The 17,400-nt window shown below is 35.5% G+C and overlaps 1 protein-coding gene across 2 annotated transcripts in view; it reads right to left on the bottom strand.

Annotated features, from left to right (window-relative positions):
- MIA2 (MIA SH3 domain ER export factor 2) overlaps nucleotides 1–17,400 on the bottom strand; it is a 36,188-nt gene that overhangs the window by 4,718 nt on the left and 14,070 nt on the right. The window contains exons 10-25 of one of the 2 annotated variants that reach the window (XM_054276406.1): nucleotides 17,149–17,220; nucleotides 16,370–16,480; nucleotides 15,967–16,038; nucleotides 15,441–15,545; nucleotides 11,822–11,944; nucleotides 11,146–11,269; nucleotides 10,277–10,323; nucleotides 10,008–10,098; nucleotides 8,652–8,790; nucleotides 6,941–7,042; nucleotides 5,572–5,632; nucleotides 5,212–5,247; nucleotides 4,226–4,293; nucleotides 3,466–3,548; nucleotides 2,980–3,111; nucleotides 1,309–1,461 (exon numbers count right to left, since the gene is read on the bottom strand). In XM_054276406.1, coding sequence (XP_054132381.1) covers nucleotides 1,309–1,461; nucleotides 2,980–3,111; nucleotides 3,466–3,548; nucleotides 4,226–4,293; nucleotides 5,212–5,247; nucleotides 5,572–5,632; nucleotides 6,941–7,042; nucleotides 8,652–8,790; nucleotides 10,008–10,098; nucleotides 10,277–10,323; nucleotides 11,146–11,269; nucleotides 11,822–11,944; nucleotides 15,441–15,545; nucleotides 15,967–16,038; nucleotides 16,370–16,480; nucleotides 17,149–17,220 — 1,519 coding nt within the window. The remainder of the gene's footprint in view (nucleotides 1–1,308; nucleotides 1,462–2,979; nucleotides 3,112–3,465; nucleotides 3,549–4,225; nucleotides 4,294–5,211; nucleotides 5,248–5,571; nucleotides 5,633–6,940; nucleotides 7,043–8,651; nucleotides 8,791–10,007; nucleotides 10,099–10,276; nucleotides 10,324–11,145; nucleotides 11,270–11,821; nucleotides 11,945–15,440; nucleotides 15,546–15,966; nucleotides 16,039–16,369; nucleotides 16,481–17,148; nucleotides 17,221–17,400) is intronic. The other variant, XM_054276407.1, reaches the window with a different exon arrangement.

The raw sequence follows: 17,400 nt of genomic DNA, 5'->3' as shown, positions 1-17,400 counted from the left end.
GAAGATTTACTCCTTCCATTCCACACAATTTTAGACCAGAAAGGTTCTCAGAACATCTTAAGCTCTTGTAAATATACAAAGTGTCTATTAATCAGGGTGAGCAAACAAATCTTAAATAACACAGAGGAATCCCACCAAGTATATCCAATTGCTTATGTTTCTAAAGAGTTGCAAAAGAAAAAGTTCATTGATTTTTGGTTTAACTTAGGCAATCATAACTTTCAAAATTCTGCTGTAAGTTATAAACAGAGGGGCCTTGAAACAAAGGTTCAACCTAGCAAAGATGGAAGACAAAATAAGTAACTCTATGTTTTAAGCCATTCTTAGGTAAGAATACTGTTTTCCATTATGTTTCATAGTGCTGTAATATGTTTTCACCAACTTGCTGGCATCAGATCTAGCAATCTGTCATGCAGCTACAGGACAAACTGCATCAGTGAGATCCAGGGACAAAGGTGGGCTAAGAGCAAGAAGGAAAGGCCAAGGAAACCAAACTACCTCTCTGCAGGATCCTGTCAACAGACCACACCTGCCAGATGAGAAACTGCATCCTGAGAGGACCTTGAGTTCTCCCACCAGGCTTTTACACAGATGTGTATTGCTTGCTGCAGTAATAACTGAGGTTACCTAATTTTTTTTTTTTCTGAACTTGTAACATTTTTTTCTTCTTTATTACAGGTATCCAGGAAGGTTGTCCATACCCCCAAATTTTTCCTTGAGAATTAATCAGCAGAATTAACTCATCCCTGCTTTCCCTGAGTGGCTAAGTGCAATACAGATGTTTATCTGAAGAAGTGAGAGTGAAGACTGATTTTGCTGCTGTTAATCATTGAAGAGATAGTATCAACAGGAAAACACATGCCAGACAGGATGAATGTACCATGGTACTCCTGTACTATTAATATAAATGGGGTTTTTTTGAAAAATAATTTTTTTCGACATTGTCTAATTTTTATTTAAATAAATTAGACTTAAATAAATTTTACTTCTTAAATCTCTTAGCAATTTACTTCTATCCAGCCCAGACAGGTCTTTTAATGCACTAAACAAACTCCCAGTAAAATGATGAAACCAAACAGTTGATTGTCCCTTGATAATACCAATATGTTCTTAAAAGATAGCAGAGAAGTGCAAGTGAATCAGACTGCTCAAGAAGAGGAAAAAACTACTATTAAAAAAGCCAGTTCAGTTGCACGTGCAGGTCCAAGAACACACTTAATGTTTTTAAACCCAAAACAGTTAAATATATAGACTGCAAGTCAGTAACTGCTCTTTTCCATGGATACAGTAGCTAAGCAGAGTTTTTACCTGGTGGAGGCAGAATTATCCTGCGTTCTCTCTCCCAAGGAGGAGACAGGGATCCAGTATCTGATGGTGGTCTGTGGGCATCTGTTAATCTATCAGAATTCAGCTCTCCTCTTTCACTTCCAGCTTCGTACATGGCAGCTGGTCCTCTGGATCCTAATTGAAGAAATGGAGTAGTTATTCACCCTTGTGTTTTAAATCCTGTGCCATGGCTCTCCTCATTCAGTCTGGAAACAGCGGAACAGATCATGGAATGCCAGCAGTGCCAGGACACAGGAGGTGCTGGCTCCACGGGGCGCTCGGCTGTTTGCTACCGACCACGAGAAGGGTTCCAAGGTGTGCAGTGAAAAGTCTTAGCTCAGTAACAGCACAGAGGACCTGCAATGCTTTTGAAAAACTAATCACTGTACAAGTTTCAGTTAATGTGAACCAGACACCAGCACCCTCGTGATAAATAATCTTCTCAGTGATAAAAACCTGCTGCTAATCAAACTAGCAATTAGCACGCTGAGAGTTAATATCAGTATCATAAAACCCCCATCTGCATTCAACACTCTTCTGGGTCTAATTCTTTATTCAAGAAGGAGGAAAAAAACCAAACCAAATAATCCAAACCTAATAAAAAAAATCCTCTAAGGCCAGGTCAACACATAATCAAGTGCAAACTAAGAACCGTAAAAATGAGTGATTTTAGATGGCAAGCTTCGTCTAAAACAGACTGGGTCTGAAAAATTACAAAAATACTGAATTCTGCTATCATTCCCTAGTTCTCCATGCTATAATTCAACCTAAAACTTGAAGCCATTGTGTGTCTTGTGCACTCTGAGATAAGTACTATAATTACACTTACTGAAATCTTTATAGAATAGAAATTTAGACATATTTCTCACTAATTAAGTAGAGGCTTCAGTGGGTGCAATGGTAAAAATGAATTAAACAGTAGCTTCTTTATTACCTGTAACAGATGCTGAACTTCACTCTAGCATTTACCTACACTGCTTCCATCAGCACAAGAAATATGAATGGAGGGTATTTTTCTTCCCTTACAACCCATGCTACCCCAGCTTACTTTCACCTGTTCTGGAATTTCTGAATGTACTCCTTACACACACCCTCCTGGTCCCTTCTATCAGTAGGGAAGAAACACTCTCTATGTATGATGGCTACTTCAAATTTAGAACAAAGGGAAGGGAGACAAATGACTGAACCAGTAACTTTCTAATACCATGACCTCCAATAAAACTGCCTCATGTTTTTGACAACATTCTCTGACAGACTGTAGACCAATGAGATGGAAGGGGTGGTATTCTTTCTTCGGAAAAATAATTGACTCCCTTTTACTTTACAATCACATTTATTTCAGCAGAACCCCATCTGTCCAAGAAAGAAAAGATAAGGGATAAGTCTGGCTTTTTACTTCTCTTAATTTATGCTTCTAAAATGAATCCACTGACCAACCTACCAAAAAAAAACTAGACTTCCAATTGCATTGTTACACATTAAAAAGCTTTAGAAGCAAGCTGTAAAGCAGGAAGAGTTTGTTCAATTAACTGTTGATGTTGAATTGGTTGTTTTAATGCTTTTTGTCACTAACAAGAGGAAAAGGTGTGACAGGTTTATAGGAGAGGAGAGAGAAATCCAGAATAGATACATTTTCAAGTTTAAGAATTGTACCTCTTCCTCCTCCTCCACCTGGAAGCATAGGTGAAAGCCTTAAAGGACCCTCCAATAAAGTTGGAGGGGAAAGAAAAGCTCTTGTTTCAGATGAAGGCCGGCCCATTGGTGAGGGTCCATATGGGGAATGCTCTGGAACAATTAAAACAAAATACTCAAGTTCACAATACTTAGTTTAACAACTGCATAAATAACTTCTCATGTGGAGTTAAAAACTAAACTGTGTAACTAAAATGAAAACTGTGCTCTCATTACCATGCATAACATATTCCCAGTCTACTCTCATCAAAAACACAAATGCTCTTAGTTTCAACAAAATACTTGATGTGACCTAGAGTCACTTATGACCCAATTATTTTTTCAAATGACTGGTATTGTACATACACATGGCCAAGACAGTTTTCAAACAATTAAATATGTGTGGTCTTGGGAAACAAAACCATAAACCAAAAGAATTAGGCTATATTTTACAATTCAATACTGTACCTCTGCCAAATGGTCTCATTGGAATATCAAGAGCATAAGGATCTTTTTCTAAAAGTTCAAGTTTAAATTCTGCTTCAGTTAATCTGCAAAGAGACAACAAATAAGTTGACTAATAAACAAATTAGTAAGTGACTAATAAATGCAAAAGCTTTACCAGACTACACTGTTTATGCCAGGCTTTCTACCTAACTGGTTAATGAAGCAAGGTATTTTATTTCCTAAATAAATATGACAAAGGTTGACACAGTACTCTGAACTTATGCCTGAGAGTATTTCTCTATGCTGCTGTGTTTAAACTGTAATTCAGAAGCTGAAGTTGCATTTTAGATGTCACATTCTTAATATGACATCACTCTAATTGCCCTCCAAGTATGAGTTAACCTCACACCTGAAAGTTCCTCTCAGTGACCACCCTTAGTTCAGCATTAACTTCTGAGATAAGCTGTGAATACATTTTACTAACTTAAAACAAACAAGCAAACAAACAATCCCCCCCCCCCCCCCCCAACATGTGTGTTCTAGTACTACATTCTGCTTCTTTCCTCAGGTATTTCAGTATTTCACACAGTTCCTCAGTTCTTACTTTCTTGCATGTCATAATTACAGGAAAGCTCAAGTGACTCCCCTTCTTTCAGAACTCAAACACTGTGATCTCTCTGCTGTATTTGGGCCACAATACATTAACAGAAAACATCAATCTGCCTAAATCCAACACATGCCAAACTGCATTTGTTTAGGAGTGGAGAAGAACTGCACTTACTTTTGTCTGTTATGTGCATTTTCTTTTTTTATATCATTGAGGTGTCTTTCAGCTGCTCGGGCTGTCAGCTTTGGGAAAGGACAAAAACCAGGCTTAGATACTGCTATTTTTTGATTAGATGCTTCATAAATATGACAAGTCCTAGGTCCAAGACATTTTATGTGAAGTGTATAAATTGCATTTTCGCAAGAGATGACTCATGTATGGAGCCTCACGTATGTCAGCAAATTATATTAGCAGCTCTAAAACTCAAATTTTGGAGGAATGATAAGGCTTTCCTGCAGGTTCTTAAAACTTCAGAAATTGAATTCTTTGGTTACACCTGCTTTGAAGCATCTACAGAAGGTCTGAAGTCTCAAATTCTATGTAAGAATGTTGTATTTTAAAATCAGATAGATAAAATCTCTGGAATTATGATCACAAAGCACCATAGCTTTTAGCAGGATTTTATCTCAGACATTCTGTGAAAGTGAAGAATGTATTAGTCAGGAGATAGTTTAAATTTTCCTGTTTGGAAAAAAAGGCAAAAACAAATTTTGTAGAAACATTGTTAGGAAGCTGTCAATCGAACATACTGTTCTGACAGGACATAATGTGTTCTACTTGTAGATAAAAGAAGTGAAGTACACCCAAAGAAAATATCAAAATGGCATTGAAACAAGGCCAAAAGCTTTCATTATTGGCAAAATGTCACACATTTGTTATATGGTGTCATGTTCTTCCAGCAGATTTATTGCTATAACAAATGATATAATATTATCATTCTACTGTGTTCATAAGTATCCAGTTTAATTTTTCCAACTATTTTATATAATAGAAGTGTTTTCGACATGCTTTTGTGTATTTATGCAAGAAATATATTTCAAAGTGAAAGGTTAGAAATTATTTTGATGATCTGTTTTTAGTATGAACCAAAAGGTGATAAAGCAAACTTTTCAAATAATGAAAATGCAGAAAACACAGAAAATGCAGTATTTGGAACTTACCCAATTATCATGAGCTTTTTTCTCATGTGAAGTAATCTGTGAAGGAGAGATTAATTATTCACCTAAACCCCAGAACTTATAATTATATGCTCTTTTTATAAATTTAATGTGTGTGGGCAATTTATAATGAGGTGCCTAAACTGAAAATTCAACTTTTCAATAAAGTTATCTGGTGATCTCTGCTATGAAATTGTGTCAGTCAAAACCAGATGACATTAAGAAGAGGGAGGGGGAGGCAAAATTAGACACCCAACAAAGCCAAGCCAAGCCAAACAGAGTTCACAAGCTAACAGCAAGTGGTATTCTAGTTGCAGTAAATCCCTCCTGCTGGCATGGATGTAGTCACACAGCACACAATACCTGATTCTCATAAGAGCGAATGGTTCTCTCCAGCTCCTCTTCCAGGTCCTTTGCTCGCTCTCTGAAACAAAATGAGAACTTATGACATTGTAATAAAACGTGCAGGAAAGTTTGGAATGCAATAAACTCACAATAAACAAGGTGTAATTAAGATTTTTTTTAATCCAAAAGACAGTATTGTCACTTAGGCCCATGGGACATAAAAAATTATACTAACAGTGGAAATTCTAGCCTTACATTTGAGGCAAACAGGGATGCAAACAAGAGAACAGAACCCAAAGCCCAACACACCCCCAAGTTTTCAGTGGTTTGTGATGTTTCCAGCATAAAGGCTGTCCTTCCTCACATGCCCTAGCAGCCAGCCTTACCCAGCTCAGCACAGGAACTGATGGGGCTGGAGCACCACACTGTCACAGGCAGCCCTGAGGGACAGACACCTGCACTGAAGTTACTTCAAGACCTCATGTCTGATGCCACCTTTGCTGCCAGCTGCCTGTGCACAGCCTCTCTGGGCTCTACACTTGCCCAGCAGGTGGGACAAAGACACACACAATGCTTGGTTATACTCCATTTGCAATATTAATATTATCTTTAAAATTAGGATGCCTACAAAATGCATGTTCTGGATAAATCAGGAAGAGTGAATTCTGTCTTCCTGTATGAATACTGAAAAATGTCCACAAAGAAGAAGTATTCATCACTACTGTTCAGTCAGGCCTAACTAACTGAACCCTACCCCCATAAACACTGAAGTAAAATGGCAAATATACATTACATATTGAAAAATTATGCCACAGTGAGAGGAAATGCAGAAAAATCCAGAGGTACACAGCTGGTGTAACAAAAACCAGAGCAAAGCAGTTAAGAAACAGCTACAGCAAATATTCACCCCTGACAATATTTTAGTAAATAATTCCTAAGCAACAGGACTATCTGAAAAGCTTTGAGAAACAGAAATAGAATACTATAACTATACAGCAGAAATGTTAGCTCTGTATGAAAACTGAACATTCCATATATTTCACAACATTCTCTTAACTTTTTATTTTTAGCTTTGTTCAGTAAGGACAACTAGATTAGAGACCCCCTTCTACCACACCATTAAAGCTACTGTATCAGTACAATTAGGATTCTAATGGAAAAGCAGGTGCCATAATCTTTAACACCCAAATGTTTTAACATTTTAACTTTTTTAAAATGTAAAACCACCCATAGTCTGTATTATTATACACAAACCAGTGTCTAACACACATACACCACAAAGAAACTGGAAGAAAATACATTTGCTTATGCTGTGTTTTTTTAAATTCTCTATTGCACTTTCTTCACTTTGGAACAAGTGATTACAACAACTAAAATCTGCAATTACCTGTAGCTGTTAAGTTCTTCAGCAGCATGAATAATTTTTTCATCTACTTTAGAAAGCTTTTCTTCCTTCTGTAGACGTTCCCTCTCTTCTACTGTCAACTTCCTTTAAACAAAATTCAAAATTATGGTTAATTTTGTTTCAAGTCAACAATTTTGAAAGCAGCCACAAATCATATCAAACAAACTAAAACCCAAACTACACTAACAGTCAGAGATTTGTTCTGCTATTTTCTAAAAATAATTTTCTAGAGGAAAAAAAGAATGTTAGTAGCTATTAAAAAAAATAAGTCTTTCCAGGTCCTCCTTTTTTATCCTAATGCCCTATTGGGCATTACAGAAGAAAAAACTCATGCATGAGATAGTTCTGCAAAACACACACAGATACCACTGCTGAGTACAGCCCTGAATGGATAAACTGGACATTTTCCTGTGAACAGCAGCTCTTAACAATCAAGCTGTCTGAATCATAGATCTTGTGAACATGATTTAAATTTATTTTCTACTCAATCTTCGTTTCCTACTTTAGCATTTTCCCTGTTTGAACAGATTCAATTTTTAAACATTGCCTTAATTAATTCTAAGGGTTTTTTGTACTGCTACATCACCCCACCTGCTTCTCCCCACTCCTTTTTGGCTTTTCTAAAATTCTTTGATAAGCAGTGTACATTTGCTGAGTTTTAGTGAGGTTATTTTTAAATATCATCCACACAGTCTGCTTTCTGCCTGCTTACTCTATCTTTTTTTTAACAGGTTCCTTCCCACTCCCTCCCTGCTCTTTTTTAAAAAATCAAAATACTACCGCAGTGATTTCTAGGATTTATTGCATCTACAAAGATGCTAAATATCTACACAAAGATACATGCTACAGAGCAGATTACTGAAAGTAATACTTCAAAAAGGTCCTGCACACTGCTCAGTACAGGATCTAGTCTTGTGCTGATTTCTCTTGCTGCCTTCAAGATTATGCCCACCCTTTGAAGAAATAATTTCTGATTAGTAAAACTGTAATTTTACACATGCCCTAAAGTGATGCCCTCTACTGCCACACACATACACACACACACTCCTGAAGGTTACCATGCCCTGGACCAATCAACTTTAATTTCTAGTCCTAAACATATTTCTGATTTCAATCACTAGGTCACAATCCCTACTAACATTCTGACTGTGAGGCAGACAGTACAGCCTTCATCTTCTGGTTTTACTGGTGAGGAAAGCCTGATTCACAAGGGTTCTATATTGCTTACCACCAAGAGCTTGCCTATGTTGTGTTTAGTTTTATATATATCTTGTCATTCCTCTCACATTCCTTGCTCTATTATATAAAATGTATCTCACCATTAAAGCACCTACTTATTTTCTTTCAGCAACTTTGACACATGTATTACAGCAAATAATAATTCAATTAAAGAAAAAATAATCAAGTTGTCCTACTTTAATTGCCTTATTTCACAGATTAAAAATCTGTTACTTTGTTTCTGTACTTGCTTGTGGTAAAGTCCTAAAATGAACTGGTTCATGCAAACAGTTTCTATAAACTTCTGTAAACACAAATGTGCATGAAAGTGTAATAAATTGTCTACACAATTCAGAAAATTCTGGAAAGCAGTATTCAAACTTTCAAAAATTTTCAGTCTCCCAAATCAGAGTTACATTCAAATCAAACAGCATTGAAGATAAGAAGCATTCAAGATAAAAAGAGGAACCAGCACCTGTGTAGTTTCATTTCATTCTCTTGATAAAGCTCAGTCATTACTTTAAGCTTCTGCTGAAGCTTTTGAACTTCGCTTTCAAAAGATTCATTTTCAGACTGCAAGGAAGCTTGCTGGCTTTGGAGGGTTTCTATGCGTTCTGTCAAAAGTAGAGATAATTATACTGGGATAACACATTGGCAACATTTCAGTACACAAAAGTCTGTAAAAACCTTTGATCCTATGTTGTTTTAGTGACATAAGATACAAAGTTAACATATCTCAATATATGACACAAAATGAGAAACCAGCAATTATACTCTACCTGCCACAAAGTGCAGCCCTGTGTATGTATCAGGCCTTTGCTCTAAACCATGTAAGTTCTTCGAAAACAACTCAGTTTTGTAATTCAGAATCTACATTTTCATTTAGGGCTCTTACTATTGTAATTACTTGACTAAAGGAGTACAACTACCACCACCACACGCTCCTGCAGATATACCTATACAAGGTCCTCCTCAACAGCCTGAATGGGTAACTCAGATTTGTCAAACTACCTTTACCTTTCCAAATTGAATTCAAAATCATGTTTCTTTTCCTATTTATTATTCCTGTGCCTCTTTTCAAGAAATATAACAAAGCTTCAAGTAAGTTTGAACATCTTCATGGGACAGAGCTACAGTCAATTTGGAGAACTCACTAGCACAAAGAATATGTTTAAAGGACTGTTAAGAAACTGAAAAATACAGTCTGACAGAGCATTTAACATTTAACCCAAATAACAAAGCCATACATTCACAAGTGATGGCTACTCTGCCAGCTATGATTATGAAAGCAATAGCTAATTACAGGTTTTAATTTGAACTTGAGTTGTTTTCATTTCTAAGGTTTAATTCACTATGTCCTACACAACAGAGGAAAAGAAACAGAGCAAGATGTTTTTAAGTTCAATTCTCTAAATGCAGTACTTTATATTTTAAGGATTGAGCTTGCACCCATTACAAACTAACTATAATTAAGCTCCCCTTTTAATAGATGGCTTTAAAATTTAGAATAAAACTTCACTGTTTCATGTCCAGAAATTATGTAAAGAAGGTATTATGTATTTATTAACATTACTTTGCTCTTGTATTTTAAGATTCTATAGCTAACTTTATAGTTACAGAATATTCCAACAGAGTACAACCAAATTACGACTTTGATTGCTCCACATCTAAAATCATGTATTTAAAATAGCTAAGCAACTTAAAAGTTAATTTTAAAAATCAAGTAGTTATTACTGTAAACTTAATTCAGTTTTTACTGGAATTACTACTTGCAGCCTGTAACACCATTTTACCAAAGCAGCATCTTAAAGGCAAAACAGAATTTAATTACCCATAAGTTCTTCTTTAGCTTTATTTTCATCAGACAGTTTTGAATACATTTGGTCTCTTTCTGCTTCCATGGTCTTTAAACAAGCATTTAACTACAATCAAAATTGAAAAAAAAGGAGAACATTGTAAGATTACAAGATTAAGAAAGTGCTTGCATGCAAAAATATCTATACTTTAAAATATGCTAAACTCTGATACTGGTATTACCAGAATAACTACATATTAGTTAGTTTCCCCTCTTTTACCCACAAGCTTCTTAAAATCACCTACCTTTGCAGCATAGATCAATTTCTTTACAGTTCGTTTTTGCTCATCATCTGCTTGAAGGAATAGAACAATAAATCACGTAAAAAGCATGAAAGGGTTTGTGACAGGACTTACTGCTATTATTTGGTTTTTGTACAAGAGCAATGCCAACATACAACATAGGTATGCTAACAATAGGCACAGCATACTTGGAGGATAAAGGAGCAAAACCAAAGCAGGGGTGTGAGTAGAAGATATGCCATTGTAGTGCTTTGTTTGCCAGTCAGACACAACTCAGACTGGTCATGCTAACAGTGAGATGCTGAATACACACTCTAAGACTGATGGGCTTGTGCCCTGTGGTACCATAAGTACCAGCACAAAAAGAAGCTGCAGCAAGAAAGAGGAGGAAGAAGAGCTTTTCTGTGCTGCTGTTTAAGGGGACCCACATCTACACCCTTAGATGACACTGCTACCACACTGCCTGCAACAAGCAACACCTCTGTAAGGATAAGGAAGAAAAAAATAGGCTTTAAGGACCCTCAGTACTACTGCTGGGAGGAACCTGAAGAATAAATAAAAGCAAGATTTCCATCTAGAAATGCCACAAAGTCACTGCTTAATATAGAGACATGTACTGCAGAATTCTGCAAGAGACTGACCCCTGAGTCTTTACATTGCTCTATGACAGCCTGTATGCCACACAGTGCTGAACAGGAAAATAGGTTGCTATTCCAGAGATGTCCAAGCATCAGTTAACAGTCCAACATGAATGACATTGGGTGAGATTTAAAAATCTAACTTCTACAAAGCGAATCTTGCAACTTTCCTGGCAGTTAGTCAGTTCTGTATTTCTAAAACATCTGTTAAATATTTAAATAGGGAAACTATACCTAAGGGCTCTCCATTCTCTGTTTCCCCCTTCATATCTGTGTCCCAGTGGTTGTCTTCAGTATCACCATCTTCTTGTATTGCTGAACTCCAGTCTTTCATGTTCAGTATATATTGTGTCAGTGACTAAGAAAAAGCACACAAGAACCTCACAACCAAATAAAAGCAATGAAAATGTAGCTATCATTACAATTAGTTTTTAAGATTTCTGTCCTTTATTTAGTTCCCTTTGTAGATTAAGTCAGGCCCACATACAAGATTCTAGATGTCTGATAATACTTTTTCTATCAAAGCATGTATTTGCAGGTCAACAGGCACATCCTTGTGAAGAATTTTCAGACAGCTCTAAGCATGGATGATTTTAGTGTGGCTTGTATATGTAAGGTACACAACTATGAGAATATACACCCAAGTTCCACTACAAACTGGGGACAGGGGGGAAAGCCAATACTCTATCAGAACTAAAAGAGATTTTCCTTAGTTATCTTTATCAGACAGATCCATTGTACTGCTAAGCAACCTTTTTTTGCTTAGCCAGAAACATTACATTAGAGACAGCAAGCAAAAGCCCCAAACAGTGTAAGGCATATTAAGACAAAGAGAGGTTGTCAGGCTTTCTTGGAACTCTATGATTAGCATCAGTCTGAATTTGATTAAATCCTAAATGTCATAATTTACCTTGATTTGGCTCTCTTTATTTTTCAAAACTTCTTCTACATCTGTTTTAGAAGATTCAAACATCTTTGTTTGTTCTTTTAGTTCACTAAGTCGTTCACCCCATCCTTCAGCTTCTTGTAAAAGCTAAAAAGGGAAATACCAGATTAGTGTGACTGTCTACAAAACCAAGAATTGAGGATGAATAGCACTGAGCCTGTTACAGGTATTGCCTATACATAAGTGGGATTTAAACCTTTCACCCACCAGTAAGAATTAACAGAGATAAGAGTACAAGAAAGTTAGCCAAAGAGTTGAAAATTCAAACTTCTATGTTTAGTTCAGTTGCTTTAGCTGCTATAGCTGTCCATTGTAATTAGTTGTTAGGCTATTTTGAAGCATTTATAGCAAGTGTTTAGTTTATTCCACTGAAGTTTAAAAACTTGATGTGACAATAGCAATGAATATAAAATAGTGACAATTTATTTAACAATGACATACACTGGGGAATGGATGGAAAACACACCCCAATAGGAATACACACTTCTGAAATGGTGCCTGTGCCTTTTCAACTTAGAAACAGTCAAAGAAGTAAGGGAAAACAGGAAGCTTTTAGGCAGTTATTTATAGTCATGTGAATTACAAAACTGTACTATTTCTCTTCCTCCATACCTCTTGAAGTCGTTTTAAAATATTATTTAAAGAAAGCTTCCCCATTAATGAAAGTCACAGCTGTGTGTAATCAACACCTACTAGTATGCATCTCGGCAATTGACTCTGCTTAACTAAAATGATAGGTAGGTTACAAGGTTACATTTTACAGATATTCCCTAGTAAAATCTCTTTTCACAAAAATATTTTACTGAGTAAAGGGATTAGAACAACTTATCACCAGCTATTAAAAATAACCACTGCAACATATTAACTCATGACATTCTGAGAACAAAATTGAGCAGATGTAAATTTCTGTTAAGATAAAACATGTGCTACCACAATATGGGGTAAAGTACAACCAAATTGTCTTAAGAGTCTGTCAAAAGATACTGCTTGAAGTTGCAGAACAGGCAATCAATTTAAGAGCAGTAAAAGTACAGAAAAGAGTAACTAAGCTGAGCAAGAAGAACATAACAGGCAGTTGTACTAAAAATACAACCAAGAAAATGGTAATTAAACAGGGGAACTTCCATGCAAATAGACAAGCAAGCTTGAACACTACTCATCAAAGAGAAACCAGACAGAACAGAACAAAAGGTATGTGACTAGAATTGAATTAACACACATTGCCCCTTGGCACACAGTTGCACTTTCCAAGCCAAAAAAGCCACGTATGAATTTGCAGCATCATGCAAATATATTAGGGATTAGAAGACATCCACAGACAACTATTTTTATCATTTCCATCATCAAAAGGTGACTTTTAAGAGATTTCTTCTTCATGAAGCCAAAGAGAAAATAAATTTACATGACTTTATACACCTGTAAGAATTACAATAAAGAGAAACAGCAAGGATTTGCAATGAGCCAAAGCAATATACATTTCCAATGATCCTGAAGAAGAAAAGCAAACCAAAAAACCAGCAAAGCACAGAAGTTCATTATCACTTCCCTTGTTCAACCTAAAAGGCCCAATCCTCTCTCTGACACGTCACAAACCCGAAACAGCACATCTCCTATAAAGTTTAAGCTATGATGTGCCAGATTATGACCCATTTATGCAAATGAAGAAAGGACTCTAGTTTCTGTGAACAAATAACACCTTTGTTACCTTTTGAGCATATGTGAAATTCCATATTTGGGAAAAAAAGTAAGAAACAAAAACAAAGTAGGATATGTATAATCTGATATAGTAAACTAACACTCAATTAGAAAGCACCTCAAAAATGAGAACCTTTTTCCTCATCAGGTTCCAGCAACAAATAACATTAGATTATTTATCTACTAAAAAGCACAACAAACTACAATATGCACAAATGTTCTCAAGCTACTAAAAACTGCAACAAACCTCAGTTAACAACAAAGTGCAGCAATTAATCCTAAATAATGTGGTTAAGGAAATACTTATACCCAGGTTGTTTTATCTGGAAGGAATACAAACCAACTTTTTTCATCTAGGAACATGGCAGTTAAACACTGAAAATTGTTTTTACTGATTTTTTCCCCCCCTGGTTTTCCTTGATATAAAATGATTGCCTAAGAAATATAGGCAATTGCCAACACTTACTATTATCTTTCTCTAAGTACTATTTTTTTACTTTATAAAAAGGAAGAAAAGTGAAGATTTTTGTCACACACAAATAATTGGATTATTTCTATTTGAGCCCAAGAAATGACCATGGGGGCGGGGGGGAAAGAAAACTCCTCTCTATTAAAAAAATTATGTATTGCTTCTCAAAATTTATTACATATGAATACTGTCACATTTGAAACACAGCACTGAAACCAGACCCTTCCTCCTCACAAAAATTAAGAGGATGTAGAGATTAGGAAAAAAAAGACTCTTGAAAGAATATAATTCTCAAGTAACTAAATCTCACATTTATAACAGTCAAATCCACTGCTTCTCCACCCACAGCTCTTAATAAAACTGTCTTCCTTTTTTGCTCATCACAAACATAGACTGCTTCTAGAATTAGGGAAAAAGACCAAGTTTTACTAACAGAGTTGTGCAGAACTGAAATATTCCTCCTGCAAAAAAAAATTTATTTCATGTATCCCTTTCTTTTCTCCTGAACCACTAAGTTTGACATACACCATGTTTTGACAGAGAGGACTAAAGCACTCCCCAGTTTTTTACAAGACTGCTAAAAAGCAACAGGCCTGTACTTCCACTCCCACCACTATTCTTTCCCCCATGCAAATATCTATCAGGTTATTCCTCAGACAACAGGGTGATAATATCTCTCAGATCACCAATCAGTCAGGAAAATAAGCGCATATCCATTAAAACTACAATAAACCACCTCAAACCAACATTACACAGAACATTAAATGTTCATAGAAAATATCTATTTATTACGAAAAAAGAAATAGCTGCACTGTAAAGCAACCTATTGCAAAGGACAACTATTGCATATATAAAATATTTTAAAATATTCAGTGTTCTTTGTGATCTGGCTACAGCACTGAGGAAAATAGACAATTAATTTTGGGAAGTAACAATCTTTTCTGTTCCTCTCTATTACATACCTGACTTTCAATTAATACATCTACAGTGGTACCAGAGTATGTTTTTACCTGTCTTCTGAATACTCTGCAATTCCTCAATTTCCTTCGTTTTCTAGATCAAGTAAAAGAATTTTCTCTCTGCCTCTGTAGAGAATCCTAGCAGTGGACTTGTTCAAGTATTTCGGCTTTCCAACAGGTCTCAGCAAAGTTCTTACCAGAATTATATTGCCACATGCTCTCCTTCCACTGAGCTCCATGCATGATTCCCCACAAACTGTAACTACTGCATTTCTTTTAAAACAGAATTATTTTAGACAAACATGAAATTGTTTTAAAAACCATGTCCTCTTCCTCATTCCATTTACTAAAACACACAAGAGGTTAGTACACTTGTTGAGGATGAGCTCTTTGGAGAAATCATATTTATCAGTATCATAGGAAAACACAGTATTTCTAAGGATGACTAGGAAGAACCTACCTGTTTCTCACTTTCCTGGAGATGGCTGTTTTCATCTACTGCATCTTGAACAGATGTCTTGAGTCTCTCAGTATTAATCTGATACACTTTTAGGGTGGACTTGGCCTAAATGAAATTAAAAAGTCTGTTGCTTAAATGGTATTGGTGAAGACATAGGCGGGGTCATGATGGTATTACCAGACTTGTCTCAGGTTTTCTGGCTGTGCTACATATATATTGTCACATTTTCTCTACAATTTCAACAGTTTTTGCTGATTGTAGTTTTACATTCAGCAAAAGTTCATTGAGGAGTAAGAAAACTAAGAAAAGACAAGGTAACTACTTCTCAGTAAATGCCAATCACTGTATGAAATTAAAAGTTGCTCAATCAAGCCAGACCAAAGTACTAAGCTTTACAAACTCTTTTGGTTTACACAGCATATGATCTCTGCACCGCCAACAGCAAAAAAAAATTAAAGCAGTAACTACATGGCAAACATAGAAATTGCAAAGATTTGAAAACAGAAACTATAAAGGTTAGACATACCTCATCAATTTGTGACTGGATAGATTTTTCTTCATTCTCTAAAGACTCCACTTTCTCCTGAATTTCAGCCACCTGAAAATTATTAGTTGTCATACACCTTCTTTCACATATTTGACTGACAATGTCTAGGCAATTGATAAAATTATTTTTATTTTTAAACTGAGAAAGTTCTACTGCTGAGTCAGTAAAAACATGTGTAAAAACATGTTGCAACAAAACCAGCTTTTCTTCTTTTGAGTATTTTCCTTTATCATTTTTCTAATGTTACAGGGAAGACAAAATGGAAAATGTAGTTTTTATTTCAGAACACACAAAGAAAATAGTTTGTCTTATCTGCAGAGATTTTTTTCTGTGAGAACTTTTTCTGAAATGAATAGAAAGAAAGGATTCTATTTATTCTTACCAAGGTATCATTTTCCAACTGCTTTGATTTTTCTTCTTCCAGTTCTTTTTCTAGATTCTCTATTTCCTCGTTGAGTTTTAAGTTTGACTTGTTCAGCTTTTCATGCATTTCCTAAATCAAGTTGGTTTGTGAGTTAATAAAACATGTGATATTAACTACATATGAAGACAATAAGTATATTTTAAATATGACAGAAAAGTATGTTTTACTCAAATACTCTAGAGACTCCAGCATGAAGAAAAACTGTAAGAATTAGCTCTGCAGGATCTGATGTGCAAAATGAAATAAACCTACTTGCTTTTTTTAACATTAATTTTATAGAGCCTTGGGTATTTGATTCACTTATCCAGAACTCTTTTACAAATATATTCTCAGTTTGGGGGATATAAACAATGTAGCGGCAATTTTTCTTTAAAACTGTGCACCTGTAGACTGTGGAAATTATTTGAATTAGATAAGGTGAGAAAAAAATCATGCACTACCCTCTCTCCTGGAAATGGGAACAATTTACTCCTTAAATATTGTCCAATATGCCATTTGTTCTAGTATTACTCATCCTCAATGCAATTGTTAAAAAAGGCTTCTCTTAATTTAAATGCTTTGATTTTAAGTCATTTTCAGTAACCCAATTAAAACTATTGTGTTGGAGTTTTTGGGTTTGCCTGACTTTTTTGTTATTGTTTTTACTTAGTTTGTTTGGGTGTTTTTTAATATGGGCCACATTTTTGCTAAAATACTGCCTTATATTGTAAAAGCAACAATTTCCATTAATCTTTTACCTCAATAAAAGATGCATCTGTTGATTCTTTCATAGTGTTGCCATCCTTCAGAGACAATTGTAAATCTTCAAACTGAAAAGGAATTACTTTATGTCAGAATATAGGTAAATAATTGACTAAATACTAGCATTAATTTGGAATGCTCTAGCCAAAATACAGACATCACCTAAATATTCACAAATGCACCTTGCTGGAAATCAGGGAAGCCTTAACCCTACTACACTATCCCAGTGATATAAACAAAAAAATATG

The sequence above is a fragment of the Melozone crissalis genome, unplaced genomic scaffold (assembly GCF_028551555.1).
Source record: "Melozone crissalis strain CALT ecotype California unplaced genomic scaffold, PUWL_Pcris_2 ptg000018l_1, whole genome shotgun sequence".
Lineage (NCBI taxonomy): Eukaryota > Metazoa > Chordata > Aves > Passeriformes > Passerellidae > Melozone > Melozone crissalis.
This window is presented reverse-complemented; position numbering and strand designations above follow the sequence as displayed.